We start from the raw sequence: 16,842 nt of genomic DNA on the forward strand, positions 1-16,842 counted from the left end.
TAAAATTCCGATTAAATCTTTAAAGGGATTTAAAAGTGGGAGGCAAACAAAAGGTAGTCTTTGGGTTAAGTAGATCAATGTCGTACGTTTATTCCGAATAACACGGCACCAGATGGTAGTTTAACTGTCACAATCGAAGGACTCCGGACACTTAATAAAAAAATGAAAGAGCATTTTGGTATAGATACTACGGTATACGATAATTGGATACATGTTTTCGGCCGCTATAAAACTTTAGTTTCCTCAATTTTGATATCTGTTGCTGTATTTGCTGCATTTTTAACCACATGCGGTTGGTGTTGTGTTCGTTCTCTTTGCCAAAGAATTATTACCGCAGCTATTGAAAAACAGGATGTACAAAATAAGACATCTTATATGATGGTGGAGTCTGTGGTTTCTCCAGTAATGCCCGCTGTCGCGACATCCAAAGAAGATCCCGCTGGAATTTTTCTCTAAAAATTAGTTTTTTAAGGTTTAAATGTCTGTTTTGAACTCTTTCGAGTTCAATTGAAGGATTGTTGACATTTAACTGTTTCAATTTATATCTTAACTGTTTTGAATTTAGTTATACATGTGGGTATAAATAGATATTACTATGTTAACTCAATCACCAGATGTATTGAGGATGTGATAATGATTTCTTTGATCTCTGTATGAACTCTGTCCTCTCTGTTTCCGTAACAAAGGAGTGGGCTAAAAAGTTTCTGATGACTCATCGGAAGAGGATGTTAAAAATACTATCAGCATTTCTGTTCATCAGGTCTTCCTGTCGTAAAATCTAATAGGGTCCAGAGGGCAAGAGTCTGTCTACATCAAAGACTCTGGTCCGGAAGTAACTAAAGATATGAACTGTACCTGTTTTATGTCACAACTCTGCTAAGGATTCAAAGGAGGGCGGGGGCAGGTCTCAATGTAAGACCTTTTTGTATAAAGATGCTAAAGATTCAAAATCCAACACACACTGGGAGCTTTTCACCATTTTTCGAGTGAGCTGTCTCTGTGTCTTTTAAAAGCTTTTAAAATAAAAACTTGCAAGGAACTTCTTCATCGATCTCGTTTAGGATTTATGTGAACACGCAATAGATTACAAAATCCATGTAATCTATCAGTGCCCCGAGTGAGCCAACATGAGACAACCATTACCGAGCTTCAGGGGGTTGTCACCATGTTGGGTCATCGGCTGCCCGGGTGGAGCGGACCTCCGGTCCCGCCCGCTCCATTCAGGGAGCCAGTCCTCTCACTCCCTGCACGTTACAGTTGTGAGTCCGGTGACTGTGGCCCCTTTTTACACCACTACTCTATTATTTTTTATCAACAACCTCAGACTTATCCTAGCAATAATGCTAAAGTAGCTTATATTATGAGTCAACTGACTGGCCGGGCAGCTAATTGGCCGATGGCGATTAGCACGGGCCAGATCTCTGGTCGTCGTGTCCAGATTTTGGTTTCCGAGTTATGCCGTGTTTTCGACCACCCCGTTAAGGGACGAGAGACAGGGAGTCGGCTTGTTGACTGTGTACAAGGGAACGGAACCGTGGCGGACGATTCTATCTCTTTCTGTACGCTGGTGGCGGAAAGTGGCTTTAACGAGCCATCCCTCTGTTGCATTTTCCGCCGCAGACTCAGTTCTAAAGTCAAGAACAAACTTTCGCTTCATGATGACACGTGAAGAGGCGACGCGAGCGGGCTGCAGAACTCGTTACGCGCCCTGTCGCGTCAGCTCCACCCAGGTGTACTCACGGGTCCCACCCTCCCAGAATGACTTCTTCGACCAGTGGGTCTCTCGGTCCGGCTCCTGGGAACCAAGGGGACGAGTCTATGCAGATCGTTGGGGGTCGCATGCCATCGGAGGAACGTGCACGCCGCCTCAGGACCGGAGTGTGTCTCTACTGTGGGCAGCCTAACCACCAGGTGGCCGCCTGCCTTTTGCTGGCACCCCAACGCGTCTACCTTAGGACCAGAATGGGTCACCGCCAGGTCCAGGAAACTGCCCACCCCTGCCGAACTGCGTGAGTACTGTGATTCAGTTTCACCTGAATTCTTGGACAATGAACCCGGAATTAAAAGACTTGAGTTTGCTGGGGGACTGCACGTACCAGGGTGGTGGCTATGGTCGATCCCGGGGTGCTCAAAGTCTTTGGCTATGAGCCCATTCTGTTACCTAAGGAACGGGTTGTTACTCATTCCACTGTTCCACTTACTCTTAGCCTTTTGGGTAATCATGTTGAGTCGCTGAGACTGTTGGTTATGCCTTCTAGTTCCGAGCCAGCCGTGTTGGGATTGCCCTGTCTTAAAATCCACAACATTAATTGGACTGTGCCAATTTGGGAAAATTAGAGAGTCTTTTGTCATGGGCAATGCTTACATTCAGCTGAGGGGGGGACTCCTCCCACATTGCGCAATTCAGGAGGAGGAGATTTGTCTTGATAATGTTCCACACGAGTATCATGACCTCCGTAAGGTATTTAGTAAGTATAGAGCCCAATCCTTGCCTTGCCCTGCACCGCCTGTGCCACTGCACTATTGACTCTATACCTTACCCTACTCTTCCTAGTTCCCGAATCTTTCCTATGACCCAACTCGAGCAAGCTGCTCTCTGGGAATACGTTTTGATTGCGCTTGCCCCCGAGCAGATTCTTTGACCTTCTTTGTCTCCTATGGTTGCGGGTTTTTTGTTTGTTAATAAGAAAGACAAGACACTTCGTCTCTGCGCGGATTATCGTGGGTTTAACGATATTACCGTAAAAAAAAATAAAAATACCCGTTGCCATTACTTGATTCGGCTTTCACACCTCTGCAGTCGGCTAATATTTTTTCTAAACTACATCTTCGCAGCGCCTACCACCTGGTGCATATTCGAGAAGGGGATGAATGGAAGACTGCCCTTAAGACCCCATGGGGGCACTTTGAGTATTTAGTAATGCTCTTCGGGTTAACTAACACATCTGCTGTCTTCCAAAACCTGGTTAACCATGTCCTTCGAGACATACTTATTGTGTTCTGTTTTGTCTTACCTGGATGACATCTTTATCTTCTCCCAGGATCTTAAGGAACACTGTATGCACGTTAGGAAGGTCCTCCAGCGGTTACTTGCTAACCGATTAGACATTAAAGCGGAAGAATGTGAGTTCCATTCCTCCTTAGTCCCTTTTATGGGGTACGTAGTGGAGGATGGGCAGATCCGGGCGGACAATGACAAGATCTGCACTGTCCTTGAATGGCCGCGTCCCTCCACTCGCAAACGGCTACAGAGATTCCTTGGGTTTGCTAACTTCTACTGCCGCTTCATTAAGAACTATAGACAGCTTACTAAACCAACCTCCGCTAAGATAAAGTTTTCTGGGGGGTCTGACGAGGCCAAATCCGCATTTTCGGGTCTTAAGCAGGCCTTTACATGTCCTCCCGTTTTGCGTCACCCTGACCCTCTTCTCCCTTTTGTTGTCGAGGTGGACACATCTGATTCAGGAGTGGGGGCCGTGCTGTCTCAGCGCTCGCCAGTCGACCACACACTCCATCCCTGTGCCTTCTGCTCCCGTCGTCTCTCCCCTGCTGAGGTTAACTATGACGTTGGGAACAGAGAACTACTGGCTATCATCTCGGCTCTACAGGAATGGAAGCACAGGCTGGAGAGCACACCGGAGCCTTTTGTGGTCTACATGGACCATCGCGACCTGGAATACCTCCATGCGGCAAAGCGCATGAATCCCAGGCAAGCTTGGTGGGCGCTGTTCTCCACTGGCTACAACTTTACAATTTCCTACAGACATGGAACCAGAAACAAGAAACCGGATGCGCTATCCCGCATCCACGACCTGGACCGGGTTGCCTCCTGTCCCAAACCCATCCTTCCCGCCTATCAGCTGGTGGGAGCGCTCCGATGGGAGATTGAGATTGATTGAGAGCAGACTCATGGGCTCACTGTGAGGGCTGCAAGTGCTCTGGACTTTGTTGCTGGTCTTCCTGTTTCCTGTGGCTCCTCAGTCATCCTGACAATTTTGGATCGCGTCTCTAAGTCGGCACACTCCGTTGTTCTGTCCAAGCTTCCCTCTGCCCTGGAAACTGCCCATTTACTGGTACGACATGTTTTACGCCTTCACGGTGTACCGCAGGACATCATGTCTGACAGAGGTCCCCAATTCATCTTGCAGGTCTGGAAAAGGTTCTGTAAGAACTTGGGAAGCTACCGCCAGTCTTTCCTCGGGGTATCACCCGCAATCTAATGGCCAGACTGAAAGGACAAACCAGGACCTCAAAGCAGCTTTGCGTTGTGTGAGATATAGATATAGAATCTTTATTGTCATTATAACATGTACAAACCAGTCAGTGTTAAAAAAAACATTCAAATCATATAAAACTATAAAATAAATAGCTACACATTTAAAAAATAAAAACATCTAAGATATAAAGCCAACTAAAATAAACATATAGTGCCAAGCAACTATACACATTTAATGCCTTTATTGCTGTGGGATAAAAGCTCTCTCTGAATCTGTTTGTCCTAGTTCTAATTGACCTATACCGTCTGCCTGATGGCAGCAGCTCGAACAGAGAATGACCAGGGTGGGAGGTGACCTTCAAAATGCTTTTGTTTTTTATGAAAGAGCAGGGATTTGTACAGTTCTAACATAGAGGAAAGGGCAGCCAATTATCTTGTGGGCTGTGTCAATGACCCTCTGGAGTACTTTCCTCTGAGTCACTGTGCAGCTGGTGAACCACACACGCATACAATACATTAAAACACTCTCAATGGTGCTCCTATAGAAGGAAACCAACAGTCTCTTGGTGAGGTTCTTTCTCCTGAGCACCCGCATAAAACGCAGTCTCTGCTGGGCCTTCTTCAGCAGTTCAGAGGTGTTCACAATCTAGTTCAAACCCTCCTCAATCGACTTCCAAAAAGCAGAAGTCGGCCAACCTCTCCACACAGTCCCCTCAGATAAATAAGGGATGAATGTCAGTTTTCTTCCTCCTAAAATCAATTATCAGCTCCTTGGTCTTTGCCGTATTGATGAGCAAGTTGTTCTCCCTGCACCACCATGTCAGTTGTACCACCTCGTCCCAGCAGGCAGTCTCATCCGCCCCAGAGATGAGACCCACAACTATAGTGTCATCTGCAAATGTCACTATTGTGTTGCTATGGGGTGCAGGGATGCAGTCGTAGGTGTAGGGGGCTCAGCACGCAGCCCTGTGGGGAGCCTGTGCTGAGGCTGAATTGTCGAGACGTGGTCATCCACTCTGACCTTCTGGCTACGTCCAGACAGGAAGCTGTGTATCCACTTGCAGGTGCGGTGTGGAAAGCCCAGATCCCCCAGATTGTCCATCAGCCTGTGGGGGAGGACGGTATTAAAAACTGAGCTGTAGACAATGAAGAGAAGCCGCATCTAGCTCCCCTGCTAGTCCAGGTGTGACAGTGCACCGTAAAGGTCTGTGGCAATAGTGTCCTCAGTTGATCTATTGACCCTTTAGGTTATAGCTGTCAAACTCCGGTCCTGGAAGGCCAGACTGCAGCAGATTTTGGACGTTTCCGTTCTCCAACACAGCTGATATATGATCAGCTCATCAGCAAGATCTGCATAAGCCTGATAACGATCCTGCTGATTGGAATCAGCTTGTGTTGGAAGAGGGAAACCTGCAGGACTGCGGCCCTTGAGGACCGGAGTTTGACACCTATGCTTTAGGTGAACCGATGAGTCAAATTTTTTAGGAAGTAGCGATGGACCAGTTTTTCAAAACATTTCATTACCACCAAGGTGAGTGCGACTGGCTGGTAGTCATTCAGGCTGGTGATGTGGGTTGTCTTGGGCAGGGGGAATATGGTGGAGGACTTCAGACATGGTGGGACAATGGACTGGGACAGGGACCGGTTTAATATGGTGGTGAAGACTCCTGCCAACTCATCTGCACACGTCCTGAAACGCCATCAGGTCCATCAGCTTTTTTTTGGATCCACAGTCCGCAGTGTACGCCTGACATCATGCTCCTGCACTATCAGGGTGGAGCTGCTATGGGGTGTGGTGCTACTGCCCTTGGTGGCTCCACCTCAAAGCAGGCTAAGAAGAGGTTCAACTCCTCTGCCAGCATGGTGTCACCTTCAGCAGCTCCCCAATTAGTCCTGTAGTTGGTGAGATGTCGGACTCCTTACCACACCTGCCTGCTGTTGTTGCTGTCCAGATGGTCCTCTATTTTCCTCCTGTAGTCAGACTTGGCCTCTCTGATGCCCTCTCCCTCAGCATCTGCTGCACATTTCTGGACATCCAGGGCTTCTGGTTGGGATAAACCTGGATACATTTGTCCACCATAACAATGTCTATGCAGTTCTTAATGTAACACAGAACACGGTCTGTGAACACCCCCAGGTCTGGATGTTCAAAAACAGCACAGTTGGTTCTATAGAAGCGGTCCTGGAGCTGCTGAGAATCACCCTTTGGGCAAATCTTAACAGTCTTTGTGGTGACATTAGCATCGGGAGGGATGTAAACAGCAGTAATCATAATCACAGTTAACTCTCTGGGAAGGTAAACGTGATTCCCCACCACCACTTGGGCCACCCACCTGCCATGGATTGAATATGCGCATAACACTCTGATCTCCTCGGCCACCGGTCAGTGACCCTTCTTCGTGGCCAAAGGTTTCCAGCCACCATTATTCCCGTCCAAGGAGGGCCAAGTGGACGTTCCCTTGGTCCAGCACCACCTGAAGAGGGCCCACCGTGTGTGGCGCGAGGCCAGGGCCGCTCTTGCTTGAACTGCGGCACAAAATCGCCAGGTGGCGGATCCAGCCGGGTGGACAAAGCCGGGGGACAAAGTCAGGCTATCCTCCAGGAATCTTCGTCTGGCGGGTGGATCCAGGAAGCTGGGGCCTCGTTTCCTGGTGCCGTTCGAGGTGGAGGCTGTAATCAATCATGTCTCTATGCAGCTGCGCTTCCCTTCGTCACTCAAGGTACACCCCGTATTCCACGTCTCACTCATTAAGCTAGTGTCTTGCAGCCCCTCCGGGACCGCCTCCTTCTGCTCCTCGCATCGTCGATAGTGATCCTGCCTATACTGTCCTTAGCACCTTGGACTCGAGACAGCGGGGCAGGGATGTGCTACGTATCTCGTCGACTGGGACTTCCTTCCTCTCATCCTTCTAAACCAGGTGGTCCGCCAGGGGGCGTCCATTGGGGGGGGGGGAGGTTGGGTCTAATACAATTTTGGCTCTGCTCTCAGTGTGGTGTGTTTGTTTGTTTTTTTTCAGTCTCAGATTGAGCAGATCGGTGTGTCCTACTGCGCTGCACCTGTTTCCTATTCCTAATCAACACTTTATAAGCACTTTAATTGCCCGCACTCCCTGTCGGAGTATTGACCTTGTTACATCCTTGTCCAAGTGCATTATTTAGATCTCATGTTTTTGTTCTTCGTTTTCACGTGAGTCATTTTGATCCGTAGTCTTATTGTCTCCTCGACTTTCTGCCCGAGTGTTTTGGTATCACGCGTTGAGTCCTTTTTCTCCGTAGTTTTTTGTTTCCTTAGCTTTATGCTTGAGCGATTGATCTCCACGTGTAGTTTTTCCCATGTCGCCTTTAGTTTCTCCGCTTTGAATAGCTCGTTTGTATTTGTTGTTCTGTTCATTTGCGTTGTGCGGTTCTTTAGTCCTCGGGTGTATTTTTGTTATTATCTTTCCTTGCAACTTTTGTTCATAGTTTTTCTCTTGGCTTCGTCCAGTGCTTTGTGTTGTTACTCCACGCGGTGTAAGAATTAATTTGTCAATCTTACCCTTTGTGTCTCTGTTTTTGTGGGATAGTGTGTGGGATCCACTGTCCGGTTTACCGGGAATCATTATAATTTTAGTTTTAGTTAACAAAACATAATCTTGGCTACACCTTTATCAAATTACCTAGAAAATATAAATAGCATATAATTACTTGATTGATTGATTTTAGCGTGTTCGAAAAAATTAAAGTTGAATAATAAAGTGGCCCAAGCATCCATCTATTTTTCTATATGTGGCTAATGGCCATCAAATGAAAAGGTTTGTATACCCCTGGCCTATATTATTCTAGAGAAGTCGAACACTAACACATTACTTTTTAAAATGTTATTACAACATCTTTAATAAATTAGAAAAATAACTTGCTATCCTTGTGCAAACTGTGATGCAGTAATTTTTTAGGGTGCCCCAGTCATCGCTGCGATGATCACTTCTGTCTGCCATGCCATCCATGCACGTGACAAAAATGTGGTGGTCATCGATACTAAAGCTAATGCAAGTAAAATGATCACACAGAATTGTCCTTAATTGAGCTGCAGTGATTATAAAAGTCCAGCAATTAAATCGTGTCACGTGGACTGTAAGCTGTGGAGAAGAGTCCACTCTCGTGTACCTTCGCTGCCCCCTCCTCTTTCTCCATCTCTCCGCCTCCTCACCCCCCCTCTCTCTCCCCCCACCTTCATAAATCCGTTGGTGGTGGTCTGCCTCAACTATCCAGCGCTGTGCCGGTCTGAGTGCATCTGTTATTGCGGCCAAGTTGGCAGCTGGCTGCGTGCGCGGCGAAACTCGTCTAGTATCTCTCCCACCCCAGCGCTCGAACAGTGGAATTATGAGCAGAGCACAGGCTGCCTCTGTCGACCTGTCCTGAGCTCGTGACCGTTCCACACCGTGAGAATTTTGCACCGAATATGATGGAGACTGGAGTCCGCATTTTCTTGGTTTTCCTCCTTCACCAGGTAAGAATGCGAGTGCGTGTGTGCGCACGTCAGTTCACGATGGCTTTACAAGTTTGTTCCGAATGTGCTTTTGTGCACGTTCGTGTAGTGTACATGTGCACCATGTCATTGCAAGTTCTTGGCAGGTGAAAGGCTCAGGCTATCTGCATTAGTTAAGTTATGTAGATGTTCTGTATTACAATCAAGACAAGAGATGAAGATGGATAATTAGGCAGCGTGTGTGTAGCTCATTGCTTCCCAGCCCCTGTCCCCAGTCACATATACATTCCACTCAGACACCAACTTGAATGTTTCTTTGCCCTCCACCCCTACACCATCTCACCCTCGCCGTTTCTGGCATAGAGAAAAGAGAAGAACCAAGTGAGTGAGGTGGCGGGGGCTGTCAAAAGAAGCGGAAAGTAAGAGCAAGTTATAGCTCGGCTTCTCTATTTGTTGCACCCCCCTGGGTATTTCATTCGCTCCTCGCAAAAATAGTCTCTTGGGATGCTGAATAAAAACTTAATTTCCCACTGTGATGGAGCCACTCGCCTGTTTGATCTGATCTTATAATGAAAAAAAAAAGAAATCCACCCCCCAGTTGCTTTTGGAGGGCTGTTATTAATGCGAGAAGAGAGAAAAACTGATCTGGCATCAGTTCTGAAAGTTCAATTCTGAGGTTTGCTTGCATGAAAATGACCACTGCCCTGACATTTGACCTCCAAGCTAATAGTTGAAACACTATGCATGCTCCTGTGGAACTGCTACCTGCACTCACTCTATCTGTGGACACGAAGTACTGTGCTTTTTCGAAAACAATATTGTTAAGTTTTGACTTATGTTGTCAGAGAGACCAGAGACTTTTACAGCAAAGATATGTTATTAATATATACTTTACATAAGAATTACCTGTGCACATTATTTATTATTTTTCGCTCAAACTTTTTGTGTTTGATTATAACTTTTACACAAAATATAATTTTGAACACGTTTGTAGCTCAAAACTTGCTACACTTGTGGCAAAACAAACATGTGCCCTGCTTCACATTAATTTTACTTTGCTTAGTAATCAACTTAGCAGAAACATTTGAGTCGCTCAAAGCTGAGCTGTGTTCTTTTTATTTGTAACATACACATGTGCGACATGAAGTGGTCTGTACCGCTTAAGCCACCTGAGTACCTTTTTATTGTAATTTTTTTTTAACTTGATGTTACTCAAATAAAAGAGGGAAAAACATTACAACAAATTTCATTCTACTAAAAAAATTATATATAAACACACAATCTAAAAAGTTTTTTAAAAATCACAAAATATAGTAATTGGTGTCCATTTTAAGAGATCTGCTGAACATTGTTGAACTAGATTGCTTGTTGTACTAAAGTTTATGGCTCAGCAGTGTAAATAAAAACCGTAAACTCCTTGATTAATTAGCATATTCCCAAGTAAATTTGCTAACTACATGAATCATTCACTCGATCAATCCCTAGCGCTGCCGTCTACAGTACATGTTCATCATTGATTTGCTATTGACGAAATGCATGCACATAATCTTCTACTTGACTGCACCAAGATTGCAAACCTGTTGTCTTCTTCTTTGACATCCCATATCAATACTGGGTAGTCAAAACAGGATCAAAGGAGATTATTTATAGAATCTGTTATTGCAAAGTCCCGCAACGCAATACATGCATTTTCATCTTCTCTGCTATGAATCCTTGTTGTTTTTTCCAAATGAAAAGCTGAGTAGTCTCAGTGCGCGGAGCAGCGGTTCGGAAAATGCTCAGCACAACTGGGAGCTGCAGGTGGAAGAATCTTTCCCACTTCTCTTTTTACCCTTCCGAGCCTGATTTCTATTCAAATTCATTTTCCCCTTTTTGTCTATCTTGCGTATCCCACAGATGATTCATATTTTTAAGTGTTTAGGATTTTAATCACAGTTTAAATTCTGGGCTTGCACTTGGGCATTGGAAGATTTGGACGTTATAGGCATCCTGCTCAATGGACTGTTAAAGGTCCTGTTTAAGGAATTGCATGCACAGTGTGGAGAGAGAAATGGGCTGTGTGATGGGGAAGGAATAATTCTAAAACTGTTCTTCTTGGATGGAGCTGACCTAGCAGGTAACATATGTACTGTGCACAGAATCACAGACAAAATCATACGAAAAACACTCACTCTTTGTTATGATGCCACTCACTCCCATTTTGTCATTTTCAATACTTGGTTCAAGTGACTCAAGGATGAAAGGGCTATACTAATGTGAGTCTGATGTCATCAGAAATGCAAATGACACACCCACGATGATAAGGAGAAACAAATCAAAGGTGCCTAGATAATTAAATAAGGGAAAAAAGATTGCCGGCGGCAGCCAGTGTAGTGATGGCAAGGTTACCTGCTGTGTGCACATTTCACATGTTCAGTAAGCAGAGAGCAGTTCAATATGGGGCACTTGAATGTATGTGTGAATGTACAAGTGCAGGAAAGAGTAAATTAGTAAATCTAGCATAAGAAGCTGTTAACGGGTGTTACAATGTCAAAAAGACTTTTGCCTTCCCGCATCTGTAGCAACAGGTGCAACTATGAATGCGCATCTAGTTTCGTTCAGTGCTTACTATGTCATTTTTATGCAGTCATAAATTGCAGTCTTTTATCAAATGCCAGAGAAGGATGTTCAGTCAATATGTGCATCTACCTTCTGCTTTCCTGTGGTTTTCCCACCATGAACCTCATCCATGTAACCATGCCGTGTCCGTGTCAGGTCACAATAAATCATTTTCCCACAACCGTGGCAGCTTATTCCTCCCGAGAACGCTGGGATCCGTGTCCTTTCAGACCTACCATCTAACTGTATGCTTTTATTTTATTTATTTTTTTTTTTTTTGCTCCTTGGCTTTTTATAATGGAGCCTGGTTACCCAGGAACAGTGTGATGAGCTACAAAGGCTTATGATGATGCTAATGAGAAATGCCAGTCATTATGGTGGGATGAGGTCTTTCATCCTTTCAACTTCATCTCCACATACAGTACTGTGTATACACAGTAAATTTCGTAGAGTAAATTGTACTCTAAGAAGTAGGGATGTCCAGATCACACTTTTTTGGACCAGAGTCCGAGTCACCGCATTTCGAGATCGGCCGATTCCGAGTCCCGATCCGATACCTCGGCATTTGATTAAGAAGGGAAAAAACTGTTTTATTTATTTATTCATTTATTTTAACTACCCTAACACTTTTTATATGGTGAGTAGACAGTGGTTAAACTAAGTAAAACATTTAACCCCCCCTTTTTTTTTGGCACATCTATGAGTTACTCCAAGGGCTATTATTAACCACTAGGCTATATACATTTTTCACAAGAGTTTTCTTTTTGAGAACCTACTATAGCCGTTTTAAAGCATGCTACTTAACACAAATTAATGGGCTAACCTAATGTTGTTTTATTTTAGGAAGAAAAATATACAGTAAATATGTGCGTGAAACAAGCCAACGTCACAACAAACAAAATGCTGCATTTGAAGAGCAAGCAAGCAAAATGTATTTAATCTTACCAGAGTAAGACTTTGGGTCTGGACTCGCACCAGAGACAGTGTCCGATTCCGATCGAGTCAGTAACCACGTGATCAGATCCGGACATCCCTATTAAAAAGACTATATTCGGCCCCACTCTAAACAGAGTAACGTTTTACACTCGGAAGAGAGTAAAATGCTTAAACAACAACCAACAACAAAACGCTCAAGGGTTGAGGAAGAATCCCACAACCTTCAGCATGGAAGACAGTCACTCTACCACTTGAGCTATGCTAGACTTATTGTTAGCTAACATACTGCTGATGTGTCCCAAAGGAGACCAAAAAATGGAGGTATACGAGGATTACACTTGACACCTGCGATATATTGACACTGAGTAGGAGTGGCATGGGTCCGTGGTTTGGTTGGCTGTATCCCAACCTGAAAGTTCTGTGGTTGTTCCTCAACTGTTGTTTTTTTTCTTCTTTTGTTGTTGTTGAATATTTTACTCTCTTCCGAGTATAAAGTTTACTCTGTTTAGACTGGGACCGAATATAGTCTTTTTCAGAAAAAAATTACTCTACAAAATTTACTGTGTACAGTTCTGTGCCTTAGCTTCAATTGCCATTTGACATCCCTCCAATAATTCTATTATGCAAAGGATTAGGAATGTTCAATACCACTTTTTTTTCCCAGACTAATACCAGGACGAGTACTCAACTCTTGAGTAGTCACTGATACCACTAGTACTTCTGATATACAGTAAATTCTGTAGATTAAATTTGACTCTATCTAGAGTGGGACAAAAAAAGACTCAGTTTTAGAATAATAGTTACACTTGGAAGAGAGTAAAACAAATAATAAAAAAAAAACTAACAAACTCACGACCTTCAGCTTGGGAAATTGCCACACTACTACCTGAGCTATGCCCCTCCTACTGTTTGCTTATATCCCTAAGGAGACCAAACAAATTTTGGTCTCTTGGAGTTAGGAAGATTCTATCGAGTGATATACTAACACAGAGCAGGAGCTGCATGGCTCAGGGAGTAAATCAGCTGTCTACCAATCTGAAGGTTTTGAGTTCGTTCCTCAACCCTTGAGTGACTATTTTTTTTAAATAATTTTTCAATTCTTTATTTTACTATAAAATCTTAAAATCTTACTCAAAAACTCTGTATATTTTGTCTCACTCTAAATAGAGTCAAATTGACTGTTTACATCACATTTCCATCCCCCCAAAAAAGAATGCCAGATAATAATAATAAAATAAAATAAAAAAAGACCTCTATATCATAATATAGTAGTTTTCCTTGAAATTATACTGGTATGGCCCACCATCACAAATACCAATAATTTGAAATAAGGCCAGGTATTGGCCCAATACTGATACCTGGTATCGGTACCCGCCCATCCCTAGAAAGGGTATACAGCATGTGTAAGTTGAATTGTTAACAACTATTAACAAATCACTGTGGCAAAACCAGGTCTTTATTATGAGCTGTTTCAATTTTACATGAGCGACTTAAAGCCCTGCTGGATGCTATTTTGCTTAATGATGAGCAGTCGATATTTAACTGAACAATAAAAATGAATGTGAATAGAACAAAAACTTAGTTGTACTGATTAGATTAGCATTGCCTGTAAAAGTGAGGTAATAGTGGAGCATTGCATGGATCCAGCTAAACTTCCCCTAGCTGTCTTACAATTCTGTCTTTTTCAATGTCAATGTTTTTTGTAAAAAAAAAAAATCCTTTTCGGTAACAGCTAAGAGCTGGACAAATTCATTCTTTAATGAATCGATCTTTATGGCCATTCTTAGCTTGTACAGTGGAAGTTTTTCCTCTTGGCGGGAGAGTTTAACTGAGCTGTTGTTTACCTGCAGGTTCTCCTGCGGGCGTGTTTGAGCATCAGTGAGCTATGATATGCTATAAGGTGAAACACTTTCTTAACGCCGCTGTGGGAGGGTGTGACCTTTTGAAGCGGAAAAAAACCCAAGACTTCCATCTTGTACCCTTTGGCAAAGCTACCTCCATCACTTGAGGGAGGGAGTTAGTAGATGAGTGGAGGAGGAGGACTGAATACAGTGAGAGTAGTAATTAAAGTAAATATGTCCCCTCAGCGTTCCATTAGTAGCTGCCCGTATTCGTTATAAGTGGCCTAATTATGCAAAACGGCAATGGACATTGCACGTTGTGATCATAAAACATGCCAAGTGAGAGGGGGGAAAAAATAACAGAGAGAGCGCTGGGTGGATTAATGGCTTATTTGTGAGGAGCAAGGAGAGGATATGTCGGATTTGAAATTCATGTGTGAAGGACAGAGCAGTGAAATGGCGTGCTGTTGCGCCAGTTGATCACACTTTCATCTCAGGTCATTGTCCTCTTGTCAATTTTGTTGTCAGACAAGCACATGAACAAGCACGCGATAAAGGTGACATATTGTACAAGCCAAAGTAAAAAAAAAAAGATGAAATGTAATCCCCTGAAAATCGTGTGAGACATAGATTCTTACTTCGCACCCCTTTCGCTGTCTCACACTTTTGTCTCCTCCAGCCACCTGTGACAAACAGCCTCTGTAATCCATTGCACATATTCATGAGGCGCTCACCCTCTCTGTTAGCCTGTCTTCTTTCCACATACAGATACGGTACATAGGCTTACTCCCTACTCTTCTCCTGCCACATGCACACGACATCATATGGCAGGTGGCATGCTTTTTTAGTTATTTTTTTATTTTTTTTACCACCGTGATTTTAATGACTCTCTGTATGTTGTGTTGTTAGTGCGAATAGCTGCCAGCAACACTCAATGACTGTTCATGTAAAAGGGCTCATTCTACAGGGTTTCCATTTCGTCCAGAAGATTTGTTTTGCACATAATAGTAGCAAGCAGTGAAAATGCAAGGTGCATTATCCCCTTCCATGTAGTGGGCAATTGCTGGTGGGGATGAATGTGCTCATCATGAGACAATACTGCTTTTTTCCCCCCACTACAGATTGATGCATTGAAATGTTTAAGATTTAGAAGAAAGACCTTCTATTGCATATTCTCTCTCTTTTCGGGGGGTATTTTCTTTCCATATCTAATATGAAAATAGTCACAAAGTTGATAAGAAGCTCCTATGAACAAAGAGGTTCTGGTTTAAGAGGGATGGGTATCAAGGGGTACAATTCCCCTGACTGACTTGGGGGGGGGGGGGAATAAAATATTGATTAATCATATCTTTTCAAAAATACTTAAAGGGGAAGTCAACCCATTCTATGCAGACACACTAGTTTAAACACAGTATTCTGATTAATATTGCGTTTGTGGAATATGATTAAAGCCGCAAAATCCACCCGTTTTTATCTATCTCAAGGGGCAGCCATTTTGCCACTGGCTGTCGACTGAAAATTACATCACAGTTGCTTAGGTCAATCATGGCTCAGCTTGCGAACATCACATGACCAAACTTAGAAAACAGGTGAGACGTGATTGGTCGTTACCTGAGCCCTGAGCAACTGTGACATCATTTTCAGTTAAGAGCCTGTGGCAAAATGGCTGCCCCTAAGATGAAAATGGGTAGATTTAGCTGCTTAACTCATATTTCACAAACACAATTTGAATCAGAATGCAGTGTTTAGACTAGTGGGGGCGCAGAAAACATTTAAACAAATTTTGGGGTTGACTTCCACAAGATCAATGTTTTGAGCTGCTGTTTTGTAGTGAACTGTAGAATGCTGTCCAAAGGTGGTATGCCATAGATCCAACGTGGATAGAGTACAGTAGTGTTGTACAGACGCTCCCCTACTTACGAACATTCGAGTTACGAACAACGGTACATACGAACATTTCTGCGCGTACAGTATGTCGAAAAATGTTCGGAAAGAAATGCTGTAAGTTAGATTTTGTATTGCGCGTAGTGCTTCTTTCCGCCACTAATACCGACGATTGGCGCTGTGAGAGCTCATTGGAGGCTGAGCAACGTGGCGAGGAGGAGGAGGAAGAAAACGCCGGTCCCCATGAAGCAGGAAATAACTTTTGAAGCCGATTCCAGCGACGACGAAGAATCTCTCATGATATAAAATCCTCCTCTTCCTCCTCCTCCATCATCTCCTTAAGCATCGAGTACATCTTCCAAAAGTAAGCTAAACCTCATTTTATTTATCTTATTACGTACATGTACATACTGTGTGTGTGTCTTTCGCTCTCTCTCTCTAACATACGTAGTACAGTACAGTACTGTACGTATTCTCTCCATTTTATTAAAAGTTTTTTTCAGTACAAACCAATGCAGGTTACTTGTACAAGCCTTAAACATACTTATATAAACCTTCAATATACTAATATAGGCTTTAAACATAAATTATAATACAAAATATAGCACTGAAGCAACTTACGAACAAATTCACCATACAAACGATCGTCCGGAACGTAACTCGTTCGTAAGGTGGGGAGCGTCTGTAATCAAGACCACACCAACTGAAACCAAGACATTCTCAAGACTAGAGAGTATCCAGACTGAGACAAGACCAATATTTTTGGAGGTTAAGACAGAGACAAGAACAAGACAGTATATCAAAGAATATTAAAGAATTTTAAAAAACATAACCCAATACAAAATGATCAGTTATCTTTTTTTCCATCATTAAACGTATGTATACATATACAATATGTATGA

The 16,842-nt window shown here is 43.5% G+C and overlaps 1 protein-coding gene across 1 annotated transcript in view; it reads left to right on the forward strand.

Annotated features, from left to right (window-relative positions):
• The first annotated feature begins 8,476 nt into the window (after positions 1–8,476).
• Positions 8,477–16,842, forward strand: part of cdh13 (cadherin 13, H-cadherin (heart)) — a 436,422-nt gene continuing 428,056 nt past the window's right edge. The window contains exon 1 of the mRNA XM_077567730.1: positions 8,477–8,702. Within this exon, the coding sequence (XP_077423856.1) occupies positions 8,655–8,702 (48 nt within the window). The 5' untranslated portion in view covers positions 8,477–8,654. The remainder of the gene's footprint in view (positions 8,703–16,842) is intronic.

The sequence above is a fragment of the Vanacampus margaritifer genome, chromosome 6, assembly GCF_051991255.1.
Source record: "Vanacampus margaritifer isolate UIUO_Vmar chromosome 6, RoL_Vmar_1.0, whole genome shotgun sequence".
Lineage (NCBI taxonomy): Eukaryota > Metazoa > Chordata > Actinopteri > Syngnathiformes > Syngnathidae > Vanacampus > Vanacampus margaritifer.